Below are 19,063 nucleotides of genomic sequence, written 5' to 3'. Positions count from 1 at the left end.
GGGGAGAGGAGGCCCTGGATGGCAGAGGCAGCAGGCAGCCAGGGTAAGGGATGTCCCAGCCGGCTGCCACACAGCCACGAGGGACTCTATCATGCATGAATATCGTGCACTGGGACTCTGGTTGACATATAACAACACAATGTTTAAAGAATATAATTGACATAAGTATCAATTGAGTTTGCCACAATTGAGTTCATGAACATAGGTATCACCTCCAGAAGTTTCCTCATAATCCCTGCCTCCCCCATCTGTACTCCCCTTTCCCACTACAAGGCAATGATTTGCTATATATTAGTTTGCATGTTCTAGAATTTTACATAAGCAAATTCATAGAGTATTGCTCTTTTTTTTCTTTTTTTTTTTTTCTGGCTTCCTTCATTCAGCCTAATGCCTTTAAGGTTCATCTATATCATGTGTATTAATAGTTCATTATTGCTGAGTAAGATGCCATGGCATGGATGTATCACTGTGTACCCATTTGCACATTGAAGGACATCTATTGGTTTGAAGTTTGGGGCAGTTATGAATAAGAACACTATAAACATTGTGCACAAGCCTTTGTATGGACTTATGATTTCATTTATCTCAAAACTGAAATTTTTTTCTAGAGCAGCTGTATCATTTTTATATTCCCGACTAGAGGCCTGGTGCATGAAATTCATGCATGGGTGGGGTCCCTAGGCCTGGCCGGCGATCAGGGCTAATGAGGTGTCTTGCCTCCCTGCCTTCCCACTTCCTCCTTCCCTCACCACCCATGTTCACCCCCACTGACCCCCAGTTCCATGTCCCAGCCCGGGGCCCAGCCCAATCAGGCTATTGGGGCCTACCAGCCAAGGGGAGGAGCCAGCCACCACCACAGCGGGCAGGTGGTGGGCCAATTGGGGCCTGCTGGCGGAAGGAGAGGAACCTGGAAGGGACCTGGGAGGTTGGCTACCAGTCCTGAGGAGGGAGCCGACTCTTGGTCCCCCTGGGAAAGGGGCCATGCCTGCCACCACCCACCCCTGGTTCCCCATCCCAGCCCTGGGGGCCAGCCCTGATCAGGTGATCCGGGCCTGCCAGCTGGGAGAGGGACCAGGATGTTGGTCGGCAAGCCGCATCAGTGATCAGGGCCTGCTGGCTGGGAGAAGCTCCTGTGTTGAGCGTTTGCCCTCTGGTGGTCAATGTGCATCATAGTGACCAGTCGTTTCGTCTAACAGTTGCTTAGGCTTTTATATATATAGATGGCAGTATGTGAGAATTCCAGTTCCTCCACATTCTTGCACAATAAGTTTTTTATTTTAGCCATTGTAATAAGTATATGGTGGTATTTCATTGTGGCTTTAACTTGCATTTCTCTAATGATAAATTATGTTGAGCATCTTTTCATGTACTTATTTAGCATTCTTATATCTTTTTTAGTAAAGCATTAAAATTTTCCCCCCATTTTTTTATTTTTTCTTATGCCCATTTAAATAAGTTAGGTTGTTTTTCTTAAGTTTGGGGAGTGGTTTTAAAATATATACAGTATATTTTTTATTATTGACAGTATTTCACATGTCCCCCATTTTCCTTCCCTTTGGCCCCCTCCACCTTCCCCATACCCTCACTGGGGAGATTTTTATATTTTCTGAATACAAGTCCTTTATCAGATATATGATTTGTAATTATTTTTATTGTTGTACCTTGTCTCTTCATTCATGTAGTGGTAGCTTTTGAAGAACAGAGAGTTTTAATTTCAATGAAGTCCAATTTATCCATTTATTCTTTTATGGGTCACACCTTTGGTTATCGTATTTAGGAAATCTTTGCCTAACCCAAGGTCTCCTACGTTTCCTTTAGAAGCCATAGCTTTAAGTTTTAAACTTAGATATATAATCCCTTTTGAGTTTTTTTTTTTTTTTTTAATAGTGAGAGATGTAAATCAGAGATTGTGTTTTGTTTTTTTTCCTACTGGATATTTAGTTGTTCCAACACTAATTCTTAAAAGATTATCCTTTTTAAAATATATTTCTATTGATTTTAGAGAGAAAGGGAGAGTGAGTGAGAGAGATAGAAACATCAATGATGAGAGAGAATCATTGATTGGCTGCCTCTTACACGCCCCCTACTGGGGATTAAGCCTGCACCCGAGCATCTGTCCCTGACCAGAATCAAACCCAGGACCTTTCAATCCCCAGGCTGACACCCTATCCATTGAGTCAAACCGGTTAGGGCTAAAAATGTTGCATCTATGTTTATAGGGGATATTTGTAGTTTTTCTTATAATGTCTTCATTCGTTTTTGGTATCACAGTAATGCTTATTAAATAGAAAGGAGTATTTCTTTCTTTTTAATTTTTGTTAGAGCTTATGTATAATTGCTATTTATTTCTTCCATAAATGTTTGGTAGGATTTTCAGCACTGAAGCTCATCTAGACCTGGAATTTCTTTGTGGGAAGTTTTTAACTACAAATTTTTGTTTTGTTAATAGTCACCTGAGGATAATTTTTCCATTGATTTTTAGAGAGTAGAAGGGAGGGAGGAAGGGAAACAGACAAACATCAATGTGAGAGAGAAACATTGATAGATTAACTCCTAAACACACCCCCAACTGGGGCCAGGGATCAAACCTGGGACCCTTTGGTGCATAGGTGAGTGCTCTAACCACTGTACACAACAGCCAGGACTACAAAATAAAGTTTTAAAGAGATATGGGATTATTGAAATTAACTATTTCTTCTTGGTAAACTTTAATAGTTTGTGTCATACATTTTATCTAAGTTGTTGAGTTTATTGACATAAAGCTGTTCATAATATTCTCTTACATTTTTAATATCTATAGAATGTGTAGTGAAATCACTGCTCTCATTCCTGATATTCATTTGTGTTTCTCTCTTTTTTTTTCTGATCAGCCTGCCTTGAGATTTATGATGCTTTAATGAAACCAATATTTTTGTTTCATTGATTTTATCTTTCTTTTTTCTATCTTATGTCTCCATTGATTTTTGCTCTGATCTTTATTATTTTCTTCTACTTACTTTGAATTAAATTTTCTCTTCTTTTTATACTTTCTTATGGTAGAAGCTAAAGTCATTGATTTAAGATCTTTTTATAATTTTATTTTTTCCCATCACCATTTATTCTCCCTATACCCTCTTAGACTGCCACTCATCCCCCTCCCCCCCTACTGCAATCACCTCTTATTTCTTATATGAGTACTTAGTGCTATAAAATTTCCTCTAAGTTCTGCTTTAATGCCATCAGACACACTTTGATATGTTGTTTTTTCATTTCTTAGGCAACTAAAAGTACTTTGTAATTTTCTCTTGAATTTTTCTTTGATCTATGAGTCATTTATGAATGTGCTACTTTGTTCCAATATTGAAGATTTCCCTGAAATCTTTCTGTTATTGATTTCTAACTTAATTTTAGTATGATCAGACTTTCCATGATTTAACTCATTTAAAACTTATTAAAAATAATTTTATGGCCCTAGCTGGTTTGGCTCAGTGAGCAGAGTGGAGCCCTGTGAACTGAAGGGTCCCAAAATCAATTCTGGTCAAGGGAATATGCCCAGGTTGTGGGCTCGATCCCCAGTAGGGGGCATGCAGGAGGCAGCCGATCAATGATTCTTATCATTGATGTTTCTATCTCTCTCTCCCTCTCCTTTTCTCTCTGAAATCAATAAAAAAAATATATATTTTTAAAGTTTTATGATTCAGAATATGTTCTATCTTAATAAATCTTCCACATGCATCCAGAAAAAATACTTATTCTGCTATTATTGGTGCAGTGTTCTATAAATGTCAACTAGAGAGGAGACACCAAGATGGCGGCATAGGGTAGACACCCGAATGCAGCCTACCACAACAAATTTGAAGTTAGAACTGAAAAACAGGAGAGGCATTGCCCTGAAGTGCCGGACGGGTAGCTGAGAGGAGGCTCTGCCATCTGGGAAGGAGAGAGAAGGCATGCTGAACCTCAGGAACTGTGAAGGTACGGAGAACTGTGTGCGCGAAAAGGCGCTGGCTTACTCCCGGCGCGGAGAGGAAGGGCCAGACCGAGATTGCTGCTGGCTTACTACCGCGCGGAGAGGGCGGGCGGGGCTGAGTTCACTACTGGCTTACTCCCAGTGCGCAGAGAGGGCAGACAGCTAACGCGCAACTGGCTTCCTTGTTTGAGAGGAAAACAGAATCAGCCTATTGCTCTGATAGACGGCCCCAGACAGGGAGAGGCCAGACTGTCAGGCAGTGGGCAGAGATCTCTCAGAGGTGTGTGAAGCCAGAGGCCATTACTGCGGGACTTGGGGAGGAGCCCAAAGGAAAACAGTTTGTCTGCACCAACCTGAGACTCCGCCCAATCTCTGGCTGAGCACAGAAGCTCTTCCAGAGGCTGGTTTTCTCTAAGGAGGGACTGACAGGAACCCAAAGCTTGTCTGTGCCTTTACCAAAGAGGTGCGCACGCCTGCAACCAATCTTCCGAAACTCTCCAAGAACAGGTCTTTTCTAAGGCGAGACTGACAGGGAACCAAAGCTTGTCTGCTCCACCCCGAGACCCCGCCCTATCCAAGCAGAGTACAGAAGCCCTCCTAGCTGAGACTCTGCTGATCCTCACAGCCAATTGGCTTGGAGATCAAAGCTTCCCAGTGATACCAACAATAAGCAAGGCTTAACAACAAGACTGCACACACAGCCCACAAAGGGCTACACCAAGACTGTCCACGGCAGGTAACTGGGAAGGCTGTGCTACTGGGCTCTACCAGAACACCTAGAACACAAAGCTATTCCATCAAATCAGGGAAACAACTAAAATGCAGACAAGAGGAAGGAGACAAAGGAAGGAGATGGAGGAAAAGAAAAGATTGGACATTGAGTTCAAAACTACAGTTATAAGGTTATTCAACAACATCCTTAAAAAGGCCGATAAAATAAATGAGACCTATGAGGATATGAAAAGGGAGCAACTAGAAATAATAAGGGATCAACAAGAAATGAAGAAAACATTGTCTGAAATAAAAAATATTATACAAAGTCCTAAAAACAGACTGGAAGATCACAAGAATCAAGACAAAGATTTAGAACACGAAGAGCCAGAGGACACTCCTCTGCAGAAGGGAGAAGATAAGAGAATCCAGAAAGTTGAAGATAGTGTAAGAAACCTCTGGGACAATTTCAAGCGAAACAACATCAGAATTATGGGGATTCCAGAAGAAGAGAGAGAGCAAGATACAGAAAGAATACTGAAAGAAATAGTGACAGAAAACTTCCCCCACCTGGGGAAAGAAGTAGACTTACAAGTCCAGGAAGCCCGCAGAACCCCAAACAAAAGGAATCCAAGGAGGACCACACCAAGACACATCATAATTAAAATTCCAAGAGCAAAAGACAAAGAGAGAATATTAAAAGCAGCAAGAGAAAAGCAGGTAGTTACCTATAAAGGAACACCCATACGATTGTCAGCTGATTTCTCAACAGAAACCATACAGGCCAGACGGGAATGGCAAGAAATATTCAAGGTGATGAATAGCAAGAACCTATAGCCAAAAATACTCTACCCAGCAAAGCTATCACTCAGAATCAAAGGACAGTTAAAGAGCTTCACAAATAAAAAAAAGCTAAAAGAGTTCATCACTGCCGAACCAGAATTATATGAATTGCTGAAGGGGGTTATTTAGGAAGGGGAAGAAGATAAAGATAAAAATTATAATCAACAAATACATAACTATCAACAAGTGAATCTAAAAACCAAGGGAATTAAAAAAATCTGATGAACAATATTAACTGGTGAATATAATAGAATCAGAGGTATGGTAGGGGAGTGGACTGACAATTCTCGGGGAAAAGGGGAGTGAGGGTGCGGGAAGAGACTGAACAAAAACTGTGCACCTATGGATGAGAACAATGGGGATGGGGAAAGGACAGAGGGTGGGGTGGGAACCTGGTGGAGGGGAGCAATTGAGGGGGGGAAGAGGATCACATTTGTAATAATCTGAACAATAAAGATTTATTTTAAAAAATGTCAACTATAATAGATTAAGTTAATTGATAAATCCTTCAAATCTAATATCTTTTCTAATTTTCTGTCTACTTATTCTATTAACCACTGAAATAGAGGCATTGAAATCTCTGACTATAATTGTAGATTTTCCTGATCTCTTTTTAATTATATCCCTTTTTGCTTCCTATATTTTGAAACTTTATAATGGGTGCATAAATGTTTCAGATTGTTACATCTTTCTGATGAATTAACTTATTTCTGATGAAATGACCTTCTGGGATTATTCTTTGCTCTGAAATTTTCTTTGTCTGATATTAATGCAGCCACTCCATAATTCTTTTGATTTGTGCTGACATGTTTTCCCATATTTTTATCTTTAGCCAATTTATATTTTGATATTTAAAGTATGTTTATTATAGGCAGTAAAAATTGGGGCTTGCTTTTTTTATTCAACCTAATAATCTCTTAATTTGAGTATTTTGATAATTTACATTTAGTGGTCCTTTATATATATATATACTAGGAGCCCAGGGCACGAATTCGTGCACCAGTGGGGTCCCTCAGCTGACCTGCGTGATAGGGCCAAAACCAGATCTCGAACATTCCCAGAGGGGTCCCAGATTGTGAGAGGGCACAGGCCAAGCCTAGGGACCCCATAGATGCACAATCAGAACCTGAGAGAGATGAGGCAGGTTGGCCAGTTGGGGAGGGACCATGGGAGGGCTCCAGGGATGTCCAACCCATCTCACTCAGTTCCGATCAGCCAGGCCCCAGCAGCAAGCTAACCTACCAGTCGGAGCATCTGCCTTCTGGTGGTCAGTGCACATCATAGTAAGCAGTTAGTTGAGCGATCTCAGCATATCATTAGCATATTATTCTTTGATTCGTTGAACGGCCAACTGGACGACCAGACACTTAGCATATTAAACTTTTATTATATAGGATATATTTTTATTGATTTCAGAGGGGAAGAGGAAGGGAGAGATAGAAACATCAATGATGAGGGAAAATCATGGATTGGCTGTCTCCTGCAGCAGTTGGTGTCAGCATGCCCCATATCTATCAAAAAGAGGCCTGAGATAGCTTAGCTTCACCTAGGAAACTTCCAAGCCCAACACAGTAGCAATCACCTGCAGATCATTCTGTAGGTCTTGCTGGGTGGCCCCAGGGAATGGCTGACTTTGCACCCCCAATGAGACCCCAGAGCCAGTGCACCTGGTGGCAGCTTCAGGCCATACCAGATTATAATCTACATATCTACAAGCAACACACCCAAGGGGCAAACTCAGTAAGCACTAAAGCCCCACTGAAGCAAGTCCTGCCCCAGAGGGTGTCTCTTTCCCAGCAGCTCTTCCACTGTAGTTGCAGCTGGTCCTAACTGCCAATTGGCCTAGAAGTATGTTCCTCCCAGTGACACCAACAGCAATCAAGGCTCAACTACAACAAGACTGTGCACACAGCCCACACAAGGACACACCTAGAGGGCCCAGCTCAGGTGACTGGGGAGGCCCCACAGGGCCCCACAGGACACCTACTGTTCAAGGTCACTCTGCCAATTCTAGGAGACATAGCAACTCTACCTAACACATAGAAACAAACACAGGGAAGCAGCCAAAATGCAGAGACAAAGAAACATGTCACAAATGAAAGAACAGAAGAGATCTCCAAAAAAAGAATTAACTGAAATAGAAGTAAGCAAACTACTAGATACAGAGTTCAAAAACAATGGTTATAAGGTTGATCAAGAATCTTAATCAAGGGACTTAGTGAGACTTTCAAGGATCTTAGTGAGAATTTCAAAGATAAGAAAAAGGACCAATCAGAGATTAAGTATGTACTAACTGAAATAAAGAATAATTTACAGGGACTCAAGAGTAGAGTAGAGGGTTCCGAGAATCAAATCAACAATTTGGAATATGAGGAAGCATAATATTCTCAATCAGAAGAGCAAAAAGGAAAAAGAATCCAAAAATATGAAAATAGTGTATGGAGCTTCTGGAACAACTTCACATGTACCAACATTTGCATGATGGTGATGCCAGAAGGAGAAGAGAGAGGGCAAGATATTGAAAATCTAGCCAAAACCGGTTTGGCTCAATGGATAGAGCGTCGGCTTGGGGACTGAAAGGTCCCGGGTTCGATTCCGGTCAAGGGCATGTACCTTGGTTGCAGGCATATCCCCAGTAGGGGGGTGTGCAAGAGGCAACTGATCTATGACTCTCTCTCATCGATGTTTCTAACTCTCTATCTCTCTCCCTTCCTCTCTGTACAAAATCAATAAAATATATTTAAAAAAAAAAAAAAGATATTGAAAATCTATTTGAAGAAATAATGGCAGAAAAACTTGTTACCTGATGAAAGAAATAGACTTAGAAGCTCAGGAAGCACAAAGAGTCCCGAATAAGAGAAACCCAAAGAGGCCCACACCAAGACACATCATAATTAAAATGCCAAGGGCTAAAGTCAAAGAGAGAATCTTAAAATCAGTTAAGAAGAAGAAGAAGAAGAAGAAGAAGAAGAAGAAGAAGAAGAAGAAGAAGAAGAAGAAGAAGAAGAAGAAGAAGAAGAAGAAGAAGAAAGAGGAGGAGGAGGAGGAGGAGGAGGAGGAGGAGGAGGAGGAGGAGAAGAAGAAGAAGAAGAAGAAGAAGAAATACAAAAAGAACAATAAAATGGCAATAAATACATATCTATTAACAACAGAATCTAAAAATTAAACAAATAAGGAATCTAATAAACAAAATAAACTGATGAATAAAATAGAACCAGAACCAGAGGCATGGAAACATGGAACAGACTGACAAATCTCAGAGGGAAGGGATAAACCAAAGAACTTATATGCATTATATATGGACACAGACAATAAGGTGGTGAATGCTTGGAGTGGAGCAGGAACTGGGGGGGGTGAGGGGGCAGAGAAGGGGGGCATCTGTAATATTCTCAACAATAAAGGTTTTAAAATAATTGCATAACTAAAATGTCAAAAATTCAAAATAAAATAGCCATTACAGCCCTGGCCAGTTTGGCTCACTGCTCAGCCCATGGACAAAAGAGTGATGGATTGGATTCCTGGTTAAGGGCATATACCTTGGTTGCAAGATTCCTAACCCCAGTTGGTACAAAACCAATCAATATGTCTCTTTTCACATTGATTCTCTCTCTCTTTCTCGCCATTACAAATATGTTTAAAGAACTAAAGGAGACCAGCCATTGGGTGAATGTCAACTTATCAAAACAAGAGATTACAGTTTGATTACCGGTCAGGGCATATGCCCGGGTTGTGGGCTCAGTCCCCAGTGGGGGGCATGCAGGAAGCAGCCAATTAATGATCCTCTTTCATCATTGATGTTTCTATCTCTCTTTATTCAATAAAAATATAGTTTAAAAATATAAAAGTAAGGAATTAAAGGAAACCATGATTTTTAAAAAGTCAAGAAAAAATGTAATGGCAATGCCACATCAAGTAGAGGATATCAAGGGGTGCAAATTCAATAAAAAGAACCAAGTGGAAATTCTTTAGTTGAAAAGTAGAATAACTGAAATGAAGAATGCACTAGAGAAGCTCAACAGTAGATTTAAACTGGCAGAAGAAAGAATTAGTAAAGTTGAAGGTAGATGACAGAGATTATGCAATCTAAAGAACAGAGAATAAAGATGAAGCAAAATAAGCAGAGCCTCAGAGGAATGTGGGACATTATTAAGCATCCCAACCAAAATATGCATAATGTTAATATTGAAAGTAGAAGAAAGGAACAGGAAAAAAAAATTTAAAGAAATAATGGCTTAAAACTTCCCAAGTTTATTGAAAAAGTCTAACCTATTCTCAGTAAGCTCAACAAACTCCAACTAGGATAAATGCAAAGGCTCCACAAACAACCCTGCATAATAAAGGTGCTCAAGTCAAAGAGGAAGAAAAATGAATGTTGAAAGCAGCAAGAGAAAAATGACTGGTCACTTATGAGGGAATCCCAAAAAGATTGACAGCTGATTTCTCAGCAAAAACAATGGAAGCCAGATGGTAGGATAACCTATTTAAAGTGTTTCAGCTCTGGCCAGGTGGCTCATTTGGCTAGAATGCTGAACACCATTCTGATAGCCAAGGTTTTGATACCCAGTCAGAGCACATACAAGAATCAACCAATGAATGCATAAATAAGTGGAACAATAAATTGATCTCTCTCTCAAATCAGTAAATAAAACTCAAAATATATATTAAAAACCCATTATTGCCCTGGCTGGTATTGCTCAATAGTTAAGAGTATCAGCCCATGCACCAAAGGGTCACAAGTTTGATTCCCTGTCAAGGGCATGTACTGGATTGCAGGTTTGATCCCCAGCCCTGGTCAGGGCACCTAAGGGAAGAAACCAATCTATCTCTATCTCTATCTCTATCTCTATCTCTATCTCTATCTCTATCTCTATCTCTATCTCTATCGCTATCTCTATATCTCTATATCATCTCTCTCTTCCTTCCTAAAAATCAATGGAAAAAAATATCCTCCAATGAGGATTAACAAAATAAAATAACCACATTGTTAACCAAGAATCATATATCCAGCAAATGCTCTGATTCTGTCCGAGTTGGGAGAGATGACTTCATAGTAGACGTGTCTATTTAGATGTCCCTGAGGAACTCAGACCCAGCTTTTCCAAAGCTGTCCTCCTCCTCTCCCCCACCTGCATCCTAGGTGCTCCTGCCACCCAGCCCCCTACCTCAGTGAAGGTGTTCATTCCAGACTCCATTTCCCACAGCTCCAGGCCCCAACTGCAGTCACTCCCCCCAACATCCCTCTGTTAACGTGCTTCTCAACTGTTCTGCCTGCCTCCACTCGTGCCCCTTTTCTGACCCATGGTCCCAGCAAGAAATACTTTTCTAAAGTGCAATTCAGATCCTGTCTCTCATACACACCCCCTCAAGACCCTCCCAGAACTCGCCAGTGCCTTCCAGAGAAACCTCCACAGGGCAGGGGGCAGGAAAGGCCCCTTCCTTTCTCTGTCCTCCGTCCACGCAGGCAGCCGACCCTCTGCTCAAGCCGCACCAAACCTGCTGTTTCCAAAATGGCTTTTCCCTGTTTCTGGGCCTACCTGGATGTAGTCCACTCTGTGTGGTGCATTCCTGCCTTTCTGCCCAGTTCTTCCCCACGTTCCTTAAGCTCGCTGGCTGCCTCCTCCAGAAGAGCCCCCTGGCTCTCACTCGGGGTTAGATCTTGTTACATCTCAGGACACGGGCCGCTTCCTCCACAGCATTTCCCAGGTTGCCTTGTAAGTTTGCTTTTTAACATTTTATTTCTCTGTGTAGCTTCCTCACTAGAATGTTCACCTGTGATTCTCCAGTTCCAAAGCTCAGTGCCCGGCACAGAGCAGGTGCTCGGAGCTGCTGAATGAGTGAATGTTGAGTGGATGTAGAGGAGCCCAGCAGGACAGACGAGAAGTGGGGTGGTTATTAGAGTGGTGACTCAGGAGGGAGGTGACAGGGTCAAAACCAAGGCTAGAGCAGCAGGGCTGAGAAAACAATGGGACTGATAAGGACATTGCCTTGAAATCTGCAACCCAGGCTTAGACCACAGTAACGTGCCTGTGTGGTGTGGGCCCTATCTGGGTTGGTGCGGGAGAGCACCCCATGGGTAGCGGCTGCTCTGGAAGCTGCTCTGTGGGCAGGGATGGGTGTGGTTTAGCTGTTGGGGACGGGGAGGAATCAGTGCAGCTATGGGCTGGGGGGGACATGGTCTCTCCCACCCCGTGGGGACCCTCCAGGGCCTGGGTGCAGCAAGCGGGGCGTGCATCCTGGACTCCACGTTGGAGTCACAGAGTGGAAGGGCAATGGGGTCACAGTGTGAGCGTATTTGGGATGAACCTTGAAAATATTATGCGAAGTAAAATAAGCCAAGCTCCAAAGGACAAAGACTGTGAGTCCGCTGTGAGGGACTTGGTATAGTAAACTCTTGGAGCCGAGAGTGAAAAGATGGTTAACGGGCAGGGGGAGGGGCGGTCGGAGTCCGTGTTTGATGAGGACAAAGGTTTTCTCGGGAAACATGAACGGGTCTGGACATGGGTGGTGGCAATGGTTGTCCGACAGGTGAATGTACTGAATGCCACTGAATTGCACACGCAGAAAGGGTGAGATGGTAAAACTTGTTATGTATATTCCAGCACACTAAAAAATGGCTTCTGGAAATCAAGTGAGAGCAAAAGATAGTAAAATTACTTAAGAAAGAATACAAAGAAGATCTTGAAAAATCAAAGACTAAGTCAGAACTCAACTCACCAGCCAACATTGCAACATAAATGCGTTTTTTTTTTTTAAAAAAAAAAAAAAAAAAAAGGACAGAATGTTGGAACAGCGGCGGCCAGGCCTAGAGTAGCCAGGCACAAGGCAGTGGCAGCCGGGCCCGGAGCAGCAACGGCCAGGCCCCAGAGAAGCAGCAGCCAGAACCAGAGCATCAACAGCCAGCACTGGAGCAGCCAGACCTGGGGCAGTGGCAGCCAGGCCTGAGGCGGAGGCGGCCAAGCCCAGGGTGGCCAGTCCAGGAACACCCAGACCCGGAGTGGCCGGGCCCGGAGAAGCCGGGCCCAGAGCAGCCGGGTTGGGAGCAGCCAGGCCCAGAAGAGTAGTAGCCAAGCCCGGAGCATCCAGGCCGGGAGCGGCCAGACTCGGAGCAGCCGGGCCCGGGGCAGCCAGGCCCAGAGCAGCCGGGTCAGGTGCGGCCAGGCCCGGAGCAGCGGCTGCCAGGCTGGGAGCGGCCAGGCCCAGAGCAGCCGGGTCTGGTGCGGCCAGGCCCGGAGCAGCGGCTGCCAGGCTGGGAGCGGCCAGGCCCGGAGCAGCCGGGTCTGGTGCGGCCAGGCCCGGAGCAGCGGCTGCCAGGCTGGGAGCGGCCAGGCTCGGAGCAGCCGGGTCGGGTGCAGCCAGACCTGGAGCAGCGGCTGCCAGGCTGGGAGCGGCCAAGCCCGGAGCAGCCGGGTCGGGTGCGGCCAGACCCGGAGAAGCGGCTGCCAGGCTGGGAGCGGCCAGGCCTGGAGCAGCTGGGTCTGGCGCGGCCAGGCCCGGAGCAGCCGGGTCTGGTGCGGCCAGGCCTGGAGAAATAGTTGCCAGGCTGGGAGCGGCCGGGCCCAGAGTGGCCGGGCCCGGAGCAGCCGCGCCCAGAGCAGCCGGGTCGGGTACGGCCAGGCCCGGAGCAGCAGCAGACAAGTCCAGAGCAACTAGGTCGGGAGCGGCAGTGACCAGACCCGGAGCAGCTGGTTGTGGAACGAACCAGAGCAACAGAGGCCAGGCCCGGAGCAGCCAGGCCCGGAACAGCTTGCTCCTCGCCTGCCCCTGCCCCATGGCTGCCTCTCAGACATGGCTGGAAACTTTTGTGGAAACTTGAGGGTCTGCTGAATCAAGTGATGAAGGCTTAGATCTGGATGTGTTGAGTTAGTATAGCACGGGGGTATTGATCTGTGAGTGCCTTAGGTGGGGCCTGGATGAGGCTGGTTGACCTATTTGGAAATGTCTTTTGTGTGGTGTATCATTGGGCATGTGGAGGTATTATTGATATGAGAAAATGCTAAGTAACTGATTTACTATCTGAAAAGGGATTTACTATCGGGGAAAGGGAGGGAGGAAGAGACTGAACATAAACTGTGCACCTATGGATGAGGACAATGGGGGATGGGGAGGGGGCGGAAGGTGGGGTGGGAACCTGGTGGAGGGGGGAAGAAATGAGGAACCTTTGTAATAATATGAACAATAAAGATTGATTTTAAATAAATAAATAAATAAAATAAAAAAAAAATGGCTTCTGACTGAAAAAAGAAAAGAAAATTTGAAATGGACAGAGTGAGTGAGAAGGCTGAAGGGAAGTTTATGGCCTGTCTTTGCTCAACAGGACAGAGCAGGAGGCCCGTTCCGGTCGCCTCAGTAAGAGGCCGAGCCATCGGGCACGCTCAGCCCGGGGACTGCACGCGGCCCCTCGCGGGTGACCGTTCCCCTTCCCTCTCCCCTCACAGCGGCGGCTCATCAGTTGGGAGTGAAGAGGAGGAGCTTTACTCTGGAATTCTCTGAAGGTGATGGGGCTGGGAGGGACGTTGCCCTGGGCCAGCTTACCCCAGCTTTGGGTCCCCCCTAATCTATGTGCCCTCAGCGGTCCGCTGGGGCTCTGGGCCTCTCCCAAAGGCTGGAGCAGCCTCTAGAGTTCAGGTCCAGCCTAAGTTGCAGCTGGAGGTCCGCCTGCTGGGCCTTCACCTCTATGACCCTGGGCTGAGAAGACAGTAAGCCAGACCCTGAAACCTTCCCCATTCCACTCACTGCTGGCTCAACCCTGCCTTGGAACAAATCTGGGTCCAACGCAGAGGGCAAAGCAGGGGGATTCCATCCCGAGGGCTGGGAGGAGAGGCAGGCATCTGGGGGAGGGTCGGGGATGACCTGGGGCCCTCGAGGAGCCATGCGTCTCTGACCTCAGAGAAGCAAACATCCCAGAGAGGAGCCAGCAGGGACCTGATCGTTGTGGCAGAGACAGGAGGTGCCGAGCAGGGCCGGGGGCTCCCTGGGGAGTATGCCAGGCCACAATGCCCGCTTTCCGGCGGATGTCACCTACAGCTGGTAGGTCAGAGCAAGGACCGCACCCCGGCCCCTCCCGCCACGGGCCCGGCCACCTCCCATCGCTGCCCTGAGCACCACGTTTCCCCAGCAGTTCAGGGAGCTTGTCTGGGGCTGGCTCTGCCGTGTTGTCATGTGTCTCCGTGATTTCTTTTCCCTGCAGGAGTGGCTCTGGTAAAACGAGCACAAAATGAACGACAAGCTGTTCTCCCTGCTGGTGGGCATCTTCTCCATCCTCAACACCATTCAGTTCCTCATCTTCGACTTGAACGAGCTCACGCTCATTGGCTTCGAGGACGGGTTTAGCGTCTACAGGAACGGGTCTGTGTTAACCAACTGGGTCTTGACCAACAAGAAGACCATCAGCATGGGCCTCTCGGGCGTCACCGTCTTAGTCAGCGCCATGCTCCTCTACTGCATTCACCTGAACTTCTACCAGGGGCTGCTGTGCTACGCCTTGTGGATCGTCTGCTATGAGCTCACCAGCTTCTCCATGGTCCTGCTCCTCAACGGCATCCTCAAGGAGCGGTTCAAGGAGCTGGGCTCCGTGCACCTGGCCTTGCAGATCTCCCGCATGCTCCTGCACTTCTTCTCCCTGCCCTTCATCATCAAGCACACCTACTACCTGTACAGGGACCGCAAGTCCTTAAGCAAGATTAGCCGCCACAGGCCCTCCTCCATCAGTATCCTGGACTCGTGGTCACACTTCGGGCCGGGAATGATGTACCGCAAGTTAAACTGAGCGGGGCCGGGGAGAGAGGGCCAGGGCTCCCCAGCAGTGGACTCCCCATCCGTCCCTGCCTGCTTCCTGTTGATTCTGTTTGCCTTTTTGGGGTTCTTGAGTTTTACGCATTTAAGAGTGATTCTTGGGGGAGGGAGGGTGGCACAGACCAGTGACTGTGCGTGTGTTTGTGACGTGTTTTAGCATTAAATTACGTCCTGCCTCTCAGGGTCTGCTCCTCTCTGCATGTCCTTGCTTCCCAGTGTTTCTCTGTGGATTGCCCACCGAGGCCCGTTCTGCCGAGCCCTCTGAGAGCAGCGCTGTCCGCCGACAGTAATGCTCCGTCTCCGTGCTGCCCGCTAGCTGCGTGCGGCTGCTGAGAGCACTTGGGTTGTGGCGTTACAGCCCAGGGTTTTCAACATCTTGTTTCATTTCGATTTGGGTGGCCACATTTGCTGGCTCGCAGCTGCCGCCGTGGAGAGCACAGTGACACGGAGCTTCGCGTTGCTCCTGTCCTTGCCATGGAAAGACCCCTTTTCCAGCGCCAGCATCCGCTTCCCTCAGACTTTTCAGAAAACAGCTCCTCATGGTGGCTCACAGCATAGCCGGAAGCCCCCGTTTTAGAAAGCTCCAGAATTCCTCACGTTAAGCACCACTGACACTCTGTCTCCTAAAGAGCTGCCTATGCACTGTAGGATGTTCTTCCCACCAGATGCCACTAGATCCCCCACCTTTGTGTCAACCAAAAGTATCTCATTGCCAGGTGCCCCCCCAGCTGAGAACCGTTATTTTAAAGCGTTGGAAGCTGGGGTGTCACTTCTGTAAACTAACGAAGAGCATCCTTTCCTGAGAGCTCTCCTTACACTCACCACCTGGCGTAGTTTTAACCCTGATGCTTCCAGGTTATGGTTGATGAAACTGAGACCCAAGACGCTTAAATGCTGTACTCAAGGTCACATAGCAGCCAAAGCAGGATTTGAATCTAGATCCTCTGACTTCATACACGAAAGTCCTATTTGGTTCCCTGAAGCACTCTTATCAAGATTTAAAAGGGGCTACCTCCCTTCAGGATATTTCCTTTTCCTCCAAAATGTATTGGGAGTGGCGTCAAGGGGCACTGATTTAACCACGCGCCCCGAACCATGAGCCACCTTCACTGAGTCAGCGCTGGGTGCTGCTCTAACACTTCACTCAATTCCTCTCTTCGCCTGTTCGAGTTGGAGTCAGGCCAGTTCCCAAAATGACCACCAGATGGCAGTCAGCGGTAAGCTTTTGCTCGGTGCTGTTTGTGGGGAGGCCAGATCCTTCAGGGGATGGCTGATTTGGTATTAGGGAGCATCAAGCTGAGGACTGAGGACTAACAGTATGGGTTCCGCCCTAGTTTCACAAGCTGTGCCTCGACTGATTGTAACTTGCTGGTCCCAGCCCGGGAGGTGGTGGGAGATTGGGAGTCGGGAGACCAGTGTAGAGACGAGGCAGAGGGAGAGCAGAACTACGAGCTGCCTGATGCAGAACAACGGAAGACTCAGAAGCAAGGTGGGGGCCCCTTCACACCAACACTTTTCCAGAGTTGTTGGCATCTGCCTCCACTTCCTGGCCTCCCGTTCTGTCTGACCCCTTCCCCCCACTCACACTGCTCCTGTAAGGTGACCTCCACCTGCCCAATCCCAGGGTCAGTTCTCGGCCTTCTCTGCGGGACCTCTCCGTGGCTGTTGCCCGCGGATCCAGGGCTGCCTTCGTGCTCCCTCCCCTTTGCAGGCTCCTCATCACCCTGACCTCCAAACATGGTAGTGCTCCGGGTTCAGTCCCTGGTCCCCTCTTCTCCTCTGTCTCCGTCACTTCCAGCTCTTGCCCAGGCCCACTGTGAGAAGCCCCAGGTGGTATCTGCAGCCTGGACTGCTCCCCTGAACTGTGCACCTGATCCAATTGTTTCCTTGCTGAAGCGGCACCTCTAACACGATCCCCAACGATCCCTGCACACTCATCACCTCCCTGGAATGTGGCTGGTCCCCAACAGACCTTCCAGCTTCAACTTCACTGCAGATCCAGATCCACCACCTGAAACTGCCTCTGCTGCCACCACCCAAGCCCAGGCCACCACCATCTTCCACCGAGGCCACTGCGGCAGCAGCGTGCTAGCTGGTCTCCCCACGCCACCCTGCTCTCTCTACGCCAGTCCTCCACCCTCAGCCAGATCATGTCTCCACTACTGTGCTCCCATATCCAACCACGGCTCTCCACCGCACCGGAGTGACAACCCTGAGCATTCCCAGCGACCCCTGCACACTCCTCGCCTCCCCTGGAACATGGCCTCCTGGCAGCGTGCCCGCGGAGGACACTCATTCTGTGTGGACCTCTCCCACTGGCTCCAACACAAATGTTTGTCTGTTTTATTTCACTTTCCGGCTTCCTTCCCCAGAACTCCCCCATCCGTCCATTGCTGCTATTCTGGCCGTCGGAGCCCTCTTTTTTTCTTGCTTTGGCCTGGTCTGACGACTGGTCTGTACATATGGGCTGAGGCCTTGCTCTTTTCCCCCCAGTTGCCCACCCAGCAAGCGGTTGCCAGGGAGCCTGTGGCTGGGCCGGCTGTGGTTGCCGCGGCGGCGACAGGCCGCCTCCCGACCGGCCAGACAGCCTTCTCGTGGCCGCTGCTTGTGAAACCCCCTCGGCTTCCTTCCCCTCGCTTCTTCTCCCCAGCTGCCAGTAAACAGAAACTTGTTGAAATGGTGTCTTTCCCAGAAGTGGGCTATGGCAGTCTTCCCTGGGAAAGGGGCTTTGCAAATACCCTCTGACTAGCCACTGTGTTTCCTACTCACGGGCTTGATGTGTGAGTGTGTGTGCACTTGACTGTGCATGTTTATCTGTGTCTGTGTACATTGATGTTTCTATTTGCATGCATTGTGTTTGTGTGTTTGTGTGTTTTTGTGTATGTGTGTGCTTGCATGTTTGTGTACATGTAAAAGGCGGAGTTAAACAATTATTTGATGATTATCAGAAATAACTTATATATTAAAGATATAAAAAGGTCAACATTTTCCCCCCAAATCTCCTTTTGCCTCCGACCAAGGCTGCCTTTTCGGTTCAGAAGCAGATTCCCTGAGGGGCAACATGAGAGCGCGTCCGAGAAAAGGGGATGTTTGGTGCTTCCCTCGCCCCAGCAGCGTGACACTGACAAGATGTATTTTGTGAATGAGCTGGAGAAAGGGAGGGCCTCTTCCTTTCCAGACAGAATCAGGGGGATGGAGGAGCCTTTCAGAGGGCTTGGGAGGAAGTACTTGTAAGAGGTGCCCAAGCGCCCTAGTCCGTTTGGCTCAGTGGCCTGCAGACCGGAAGGTCCTGAGTTCGATTCCGCTCAAGGGCACATGTCCAGGTTGTGGGCTGGTTGCCAGTGTGCAGGGGGCAGCTGATCGATGATTCTCTCTCATCACTGATGTTTCTCTCTCTCTCTCTCTCATTCCCTCCTGCTCTGAAATTAATTAGAGGGGGAAAAAGTGCCCAGCCAACTGGAGATCCTATCAATTCTGCAGACAGACACTTGGCAGCTCCTTCTCAAAGTTTCTCAGCTCCTGCATCTTCCTCTGCCAGGCTGAGCCTCTGCCAGCTCCCTGACCTCAGCCCACCCACCGGCCCACCTCCGAGCCAAGGATCTCTCGTTTTCTGGCCGGATTGAGATGATTTTATTTAGCATTTGATCGTGTTTATACAATAATCATCTTCCTTTCCCTCCTCTGACATCCTGAAACACACCTATGCTTCCTAAACATGTGCATTCATGCCTTCTTTCCTATATTTATTTATCAAAACGCTGATTTATC

General features: G+C 47.4%; 1 protein-coding gene across 1 annotated transcript; it reads left to right on the top strand.

Moving 5' to 3' along the window:
• Nucleotides 1-14,717: 14,717 nt before the first annotated feature.
• Nucleotides 14,718-15,269, top strand: TMEM217B (transmembrane protein 217B; the record flags this gene model as incomplete). Its single annotated transcript, XM_084890579.1, has 1 exon — nucleotides 14,718-15,269. One exon carries the CDS (start codon nucleotides 14,718-14,720, stop codon nucleotides 15,267-15,269), a length of 552 nt encoding a protein of 183 aa, XP_084746705.1.
• Nucleotides 15,270-19,063: the final 3,794 nt, after the last annotated feature.

Source organism: Pipistrellus hanaki, assembly GCF_964339955.1.
Source record: "Pipistrellus hanaki genome assembly, chromosome: 7".
In the NCBI taxonomy this organism is placed as follows: domain Eukaryota; kingdom Metazoa; phylum Chordata; class Mammalia; order Chiroptera; family Vespertilionidae; genus Pipistrellus; species Pipistrellus hanaki.
Note: the sequence above shows the minus strand (reverse complement) of the source record. Positions and strands in the feature narration are given on the sequence as shown.